The sequence below is a fragment of the Anarrhichthys ocellatus genome, unplaced genomic scaffold (genome assembly GCF_004355925.1).
Source record: "Anarrhichthys ocellatus isolate YVR2014 unplaced genomic scaffold, GSC_Weel_1.0 scaffold12, whole genome shotgun sequence".
NCBI lineage: Eukaryota > Metazoa > Chordata > Actinopteri > Perciformes > Anarhichadidae > Anarrhichthys > Anarrhichthys ocellatus.
Genome location: NW_022280042.1, coordinates 9,835,904 through 9,843,624, shown reverse-complemented (window position 1 = coordinate 9,843,624; position 7,721 = coordinate 9,835,904). Strand labels below are relative to the sequence as shown.

Here is a 7,721-nt window from a genome sequence, read left to right as displayed (position 1 = left end):
AATTATTGACGTTTTGGACTTTCTGTTTTATCTTTATTTTTTGGTTATTTATTAGAAAACTGAAAAAAATACTCTGATAGTACAACAACAATCTATAAAAAGCATCAACTTGGGTTGAGTTCAGGTTGAAAAATGAAGAAAGAAAAGCAGCAGACTAAATGTTGACCGGCTGTAAAAAGATTCGTCTGGGCAGTTAATTCTGCTTTTGATTCAAAATGCAGTGGTGCATGTTTTCTTTTTAAGCCTAAAAGTTATTTCTACCGACAAATAGTCTCATTAGCAAGAACGAAAGTGATCAATCAACATTAGAAACCGGTTTCAGAAAGAAAAATCCCTTTAAAAGACGTGAATCTGAGCCTCACGATGTAACTGCTGCAACGTGCATTCACCATTATTATCGGATAATCTCAAACTAAGATGTTCGAGAAGTGAAGTTCGTCTTGCAGACTTTTGGGGCCAGAAATGTACAAAGTTGCTTCATGCAGCTTTATAGAATTGGCTACTTTTAAAAAAACCTCCTCGGTGTAAAACAGCTCTTTATGATCCTCGACATCGCAACTAAAGTCTTATTTTAAAGGCTTTCTTGTCTTTAATCCTCTTTGGTCGTCAGAGACTTCCTGCTTTGGAGCGCCGCATCACACTCGTCGTCATCGTCGTCGTCGCCGTCCATCTCGTTGGTGACGTACGAGCCTTTACGTCGGTAGAAATCCCACAGCAACACCACGATGATGCAGATCAGCAGCAGCAGCGCGGAGCCGACGAGCCCTTTAGAAGAGAAGGAGGTCACGAAAAGATGAATAACGAAATGTCAGCTTTCTTCAGGGTGAAACTCAAACCCTTTACAAATATATGATGCGTTCATGTAATGTAATGAGGTGGAAAAAGTTCAGCTGTCACCTCCAATCAAAGCTGCAAAAGCTCCATCGTCGGTGTTGATGTCTGAAAAACACAAATTCAACTTTAAATAAGACTTTTATTGTGAAAATGTTTTATTAAACACTTTAAACCTCTTATGCTGTGAAGCATCTTCATAGAGGGGATGCTTTTTATATTTTCAGGGTGAAATCGAGCCTCTTTCCGTGCATTAAACCTTCAGATCTTTAACTCAGATTTCCAGCACTGAGCCATCACTCCCCTTATGAAGCTCACATGGCAGCAGAATCCACCCATGCGTGGTGTTCAAACACCCTCGGTCTATTTTAAAGCCTCCGGGTGTGCAGAGACAGGCGACAGAGGCACTTCAGGGCCAAACACAGAGTGAGCTCTGCACACAAACTGTCAGAGAACAACGTCTCTATTTACATCTAATAGCAAGAAAACTGCCTCTACACCTGCTCAGGCTGATGATCTTTGAGATAACAAACTCCAAAAACACATCTGCAACTCTAAACGTTCAAAGGATTTGCCAAGAAAGTCATAAATACGACTACAGTGTTGCTTTTAGGTGTTTTTGTTTTGACGTTTTCTTAGTGATGCAGTGAAAACAGCAGATATTAATATAAACTTCACAGTTTAATTATATTCTGATGTTTCGTTCTCCTACAAATATCCAGCAACAGGAGCGATCTGTAACTGTGACGTAGAGCGACGTTAAGTTAAGCAACTTAAAATAAGCCGAGGTTGACTTGGGTTCACACGGGACATGAAGGGAGGTTTCCTGGGTGAAAGTCTCACTCGCTCTCAGAAGTGTTGATGTGTTTCAGGGGGAAGACATTCCTCGTAGCTCAACATGACTCACTGATTGGCTGCCGGAACTCTCTTCACCACTAACAGTTAAACTATCCGAAACTGCTGAGTCAAAGACTATCTGACCGTCTGGTGTTGATGCAGACGGGTTAGTTGAAACTACTAGTATTTGTAGTAAAGTACTGCATTTTATCGTACAAGTATATCATGTAAAAAGTAACAGAAAGTGTCAGATAAAAGTTCAATATTTCCCTCTGAGATGTGGAGGTAAGTAGCATTAAATAAAGTAAACATTAGTGGGTTTTTGAACCCAGCTGGTTGGCCCCTCGGTGGCCCCCTGTGGCCCCCCCGTGGCCCTCAGTGGCCCTCAGTGGAAACAAGGGCCAGCCGGTATCAGTGTGTCAGCTCTTATCTCTGTGGTGACAGACACCGGAGGCGTCGCACACACTCCTTCACATGCTCTTCTCCTGACATCGGCCTGATAAGACACTCCCTGCTAGCACGCACGCACACACACACACACACGCACACACACACACACGCACGCACACACGCACACACACTCGCACGCACACACACACAGACTCACTGTCATTGATTCCAACTTGATCCCGTTTAACTCAAACTGTGATCGTCTGGATGACAACATCCACATTGTAAAAATACTACGTTACAAGTAGAAGTATTATCAGCATATGAACAGTATACTGACACTATATTAATGAAGCGTCAATGTGTAGTATTTCTTTAAACTTCTATATATTTATTTGTCGTTAATTTTGAAAAGCATCAGTAATAATATGAATATATGTAATACATAATAATATAACTTTCTGAAAGGGACCAATAGGTACTTTAAGTACATTTTACTGCTAATACTTTATACTTTTACTGAATAAGACAGAGCGTTCTAGTACTTCTTCTAGTTTTAACTATGCACTGTTATGGTTCCCAACCTGGGGGTCGGGCCCCTCCAAAGGGTCACCAGATAAACCCGAGGGGCCGAGATGATTAACGGGAGAGAAACACAATCTTTGTCTTTTTGTTTGTGAAATATGAGATGATTTGGAACCTCGAACAGTTAAATTAAATGAAATCGTTTCATGATAAGAGGACAAACAAGTATTTTATCATTGCGTTGATGTACTTGTATACGTGGTCGTCGTCACTATCTCGGTCACAGGATCCAGAGGAGGAGGAGGAGGACGCTCGGTTTCTGGCTGTGCAGGGGCGGGAGTCAGGTCCATGATGATGTCAACCTGAGCAGAAAAACATCATTTATATTCATCAAATATTCATAAACGTTAAGGAGGACGCATTCTTTTGCACCATCCTCTTCTAAATGATGGATCAACACATGCAAATCATGTAACTTTCTCATAACTGTTAAAAGTAATAAAGTGTCTGCAGTTATGAGAAGGTTACTAAGATGCTTTCTCATAGAAATGAGCTAACAGAAAGAAACTGGCTGTTGCAAAGATTAATGTGGCAAAAATATGCATAAACATTGATGGCTTGTGTTCATTCAACTTCCCGGTGGAGCGTTTAAGTCACGTTTTAATGATGCAAAACTTTAATACGCAAGTTTTTCACATACTGAACTATGAAGTCGAGGGAAACGACTCAGTGTTTATCTCTGAGCTGCAAAGCATGAAGCTCATTTTATTCTCTTCTAACCAGACGTCCCTTCTTTCCTCTCTGGTCTCATCCAGCTTTTCTTTATTTTATAAGACTGCAGCAGAAGTTAAAACAGTCACAAGTTAAAACAACACAAGACTTCAAACTGATTTAAAAGGTAAAAACAAACAAGAAACTCACCAGTTCTGAGAAGAAGAAGAGGAAGAAGAAACACAACAGAGCATATGCTGAACAACACACGCACACACACACACACGCACACACACACACACACAGATGGGTGTGGTGTCGGTCCCAAGGGTCGAGATCTGTTCCCCCTCCAGCCAATCACGAGGCTGACTCTGCCCCTCTGATGCTACACAGCCTGCAGATGTCTGAAACTGTGCAGCTGACATTACATCATCCTGTGTTTCAATAATCTCACCTTCATGCACATCTTCTCTCCTGTTTTTAGCTTGTTTGTTTGTAGGAGTTTGTGGTTTCCTACATTTCCCAGAATGCCTCAAAACAACCAGAGAAGAGTGTGATAGATGTTGTTTTAATATGTGGCTGTTTTTATTCCTCCTGGAGGTCTGGAGGCCAACATCAAAAAACAAACAAAAGAAGCATATTTAATCCCTGAAGTTTAGTCTCTAAACGTTCAGTTTGTGGGCTTATGAGTCTTTATGAGAAATCAGGATCTTTAAGTCCCTCACAACAATACTCAACAACTGCACAACCTTTATGAATATTTTGCATTTAATAAATTTAAAGAAAATGACATGTTTGCACATTTTAGGAGAAAAACAAACAAACAAAAAAAGGTATTTATGTGTCAGTTTGTTTGATTTGATTTTCTGTCCCACAAAAACAACTCAAGAGTCACACGTTGATAATTTAATTCATCTTCATTTCAAAAGTCACATCAGAAGAACTCTGTTCCAACTCTTTTGATAAACGTTTAGTTTGTTTTCTTTGCTTGACGAGAAGAGCGTGAAACTACATTCTTTATTCTAGCGGCTTGAATCCGACAGCTGGCCACTAAATCTGAAGACTTTCTGATTATTTTAGCAGCCAGCTCGACATTTTCAATGTGTTATGACTCAAATAAGTGTTGCTTACTTTTCTACTTCAATATCTCCAAAAAGAGCTTCTAAACAAGAACTTTACAATTCATCTCCAAATCATAGTTGGTTTTCTAGCGAGCGTGAAGAAGCCATTTCAACATTTTAGTAGCCGTTACAGGTTTTTAACTTGAAGACTAAGTTACACGTCACTTACAGTGTTTGATAGTCAACTAGGTGCTTTTATCTTCTCTGAAAAGTGACTTCTCGATTAGATAAAACTCACGAGCCATTTTTAAACTTCTACTAGCCAACGACACGTTGTTTGATAGTCATGAAAGTTTTTTAAACGCAGCTTCTCTCAGTAGTTTGACTCTCCAACTGAAGCTGATGAAGGTGATTCCTTAAGTTACTGACCTTTAAAGGAGAAGGACGATCGGATGAATCTACTGGCCACATCTGAAATATAACGGCCGCCATCTCTAAATGCTTATTTGGCCTGGTCTCCTAAAAATTACGTTACGAAACGTATTTTCTCGTTGATTACGTTAGTTTTTTGACGTATCACAAATACGTTAATAATATTCTGCGTCGAGAGAAGATCGGCGTGGATGGATGGATCAATTCTCGTGGCACCTTTTGAAACAAAAAGTGAATAGTTGACTTATTTAAATAAATGTTTAACTCAAATAAAGCAACAATCACACTTATATAAAGCCAAATCTTGATTTGTTTTAAGAACAAAACCAAATAGTTTTGTTTCAATTTTACAACGTTAACGTTTAAAAACGTGACCGTAATCCAGGAGAAAATATGTTTCCCTCGATAATAATCCTAATTTTCCAGTTGTCATCTTTCCAGCTTTACTGGCCCTTTTCAACAGAAGAACCTTATTGATTGGTGACCACACCCAAAATCTAGCGAACACTTTTCAAATGTTTCAGTTTGATTCATAGAATGTGTCCTGCTGAATTTAAAAAGTACAAAAACATTTGCAGCACAAACAATGTTGTTAAAGTGATTAGAAATCAAGGCTAGTTTTGTACCAAACTTCGGAGCCACACAACAAATAAATCCCAAAGCCGTTGTGAAGACTTTAGTAGCATCTAGACATTTAGACTCGGATAGAAAAGAACATTTGAACTACTAGTCTGGCCTGTTTGCCAGCCACCAGCCAAAGTACTGTTTGGGCTGCTTGTTGCTAGGCTTCTTCTTCTTCTTTATAATTTACTGTAGCTCCCCTCTTTTGTCTGGCCTCCTCCTTCACTCGTCCTCGTGCTCGAAGAAGTCGTGGCAACAGACGGTAACCAAAGACACGAATGTCATGAACTCCTGGAAGTCGCACTCGGCGTCGCCGTCTGCGTCCAGGCTCTCCATCAGGCTGTCGAGGGCGGCCTGGTCCTTCACATGCTGCAGGAGGACGGACGGACACATCACAGCGGGACAGTTGCACCACTCAGGACAGTATTTAAAACTTTATTATAGCGAGAAAAACGTTGAATTGATTCAGGTTAAATATACAAAATACTTAATCGAGTTATAAATCATCAAACATTAATTTCTATTCTTATTTAACCTTTTTTTGTCCAGGACACTCCCACAAAAAAACAGAAACAACATTAAAAATGTACATAAAAACCACCCGATACAGACTTAAAAACAAAAAGTGCAAAATCAACAAAGATTTTGCAGAAAAGACAAAAAACAGATTAAAAAACAAACACATGAAGTAACACATGATTACATGAAGTAATCAAAAATAGCTCCACCTTTACCAGCTGCAACATTAACGCGATGAACACATTAATGCTTAAATAATCCCAATAAATACATATTAATGAGTACTTATACTTTTGGTACTTTGAGTATATTGTCATACTTTCAACTACATTTGCTACTTTTACATCAGTAAAATATCTGAGTACTTCTTCCACCACTAAGCTGATGTTTTGAATGAGTAGAAAGTACCTCAAAGCTGTAGTGAGTACACAAGTAAATGTGTTTTTCCTTCGTTCCTTGACACTGCAGTACTTGCAGTGAAGTATTTTTTCCATTATTATTATGTTTTGCATATTAGATATAAAGGATTTGAATGTTTCTCTCTTTCTGTCTCACCTCCATCAGATCCGGCAGCTCGTCGTGAAGCAGATCCTTCAGCTCGCTCTTCTTCAGTTTGTGTTTGTCTCCTTCTCTCTCTGAATACTTCTGAAACACGGCGATGATGGTCGCCATCGAGGTCTCCAGGTCGGTCATCTTCTTCTTCTTCCTTTCACCTCATCATCAGAAACAATACATGAGAAACACAAGCGTTCTTTTTTACATTTAAGTATGCAAACTTCAAATGATAAAATAAAATATAAATTAACATAAACCAGTCTCACATGATGTACTTTCTTGAATGATAATAAGACAAAGCATTGTTACAAAGTAACTTTTGGATATTTTGCTTCTATAACACGTCAAACTGGTGGAAAGAAAACATCCAAAATACACATTTAGGTTTTTATTTTACTACTTTGTCTATTTGCATCCTTCCGATTATGCCTAATTTGCATATTTAAACATAACATTCCAGAAAACTTGCAATACAAAAAAGATTTGTCTCAATGTCAGTAATCAACTGGTGAAGTTTCATGCTGAGTTCTTTTTTTTTACCCTATTCACCAAAATGTATGTAATTTAACAAAACACATCTTTAAAATGAGTTTGTTCTCAGACGCTGATCCATAAATCTCCACTGCAGCAGCTCTTACATACACCAAACTTTACACTTTCATTCCTCTCTACGTTCTGAAGGTTAACACAGAGCGGTTTGTTCACACATCATTCAGAGCCTCATTTATACAACATTTTATTCATACAATCATGACGGAAATTGCTTTTTTTATGGCTGTTGACAGTATTTCCTGATTTATGGAGCGATGCAAACAGATATCATAAATCTCCTCAGTAAAAACCTTTCACTCTAACATGTCAACAAAATAAAACAATGATTTTGAACCTGGCTTTATCCAATGTTCTGATTTATGTTCTAGAAATGTATGAAAATTAGCACATATTTGATAATATATTGCCTATTTTGCATATTTCAACATGGCATTTCAGAAAACTTGTAACACAAAAAACTCTTTTCTTAATGTCAGTAATCAACTGGGGAAGTTTCATGGTGATTTCTATTAGTTACATTATTTACACTATACCGAAACAGACTTTAGACTATTTACATCGTTGGATTCAGGGACTGCAGGTTATTTTGAGTCTTTTCTGCGTTTAAAAGAAAGACGATCTTACCTCAGAGGGAGTTCAGGCAGAAGCTGATGGAGGATGAGGATGCACAGCGGACTTTATAGTGCA

General features: G+C 38.5%; 2 protein-coding genes across 2 annotated transcripts; both read right to left on the bottom strand.

Annotated features, from left to right (window-relative positions):
• LOC116386259 (small cell adhesion glycoprotein homolog) lies at positions 1-4,088 on the bottom strand. The gene is made up of 4 exons (XM_031852338.1): positions 3,505-4,088; positions 2,834-2,945; positions 898-939; positions 1-765 (listed from the first exon to the last, which is right to left on the bottom strand). The coding sequence occupies exons 2-4, from the start codon at positions 2,931-2,933 to the stop codon at positions 590-592; spliced, it is 318 nt and encodes a 105-aa protein (XP_031708198.1). The 5' UTR covers positions 2,934-2,945; positions 3,505-4,088; the 3' UTR covers positions 1-589.
• A 97-nt stretch (positions 4,089-4,185) lies between these two features.
• Positions 4,186-7,721, bottom strand: s100b (S100 calcium binding protein, beta (neural)). Its single transcript, XM_031852339.1, has 3 exons — positions 7,659-7,721; positions 6,483-6,640; positions 4,186-5,777 (listed from the first exon to the last, which is right to left on the bottom strand). The coding sequence occupies exons 2-3, from the start codon at positions 6,618-6,620 to the stop codon at positions 5,631-5,633; spliced, it is 285 nt and encodes a 94-aa protein (XP_031708199.1). The 5' UTR covers positions 6,621-6,640; positions 7,659-7,721; the 3' UTR covers positions 4,186-5,630.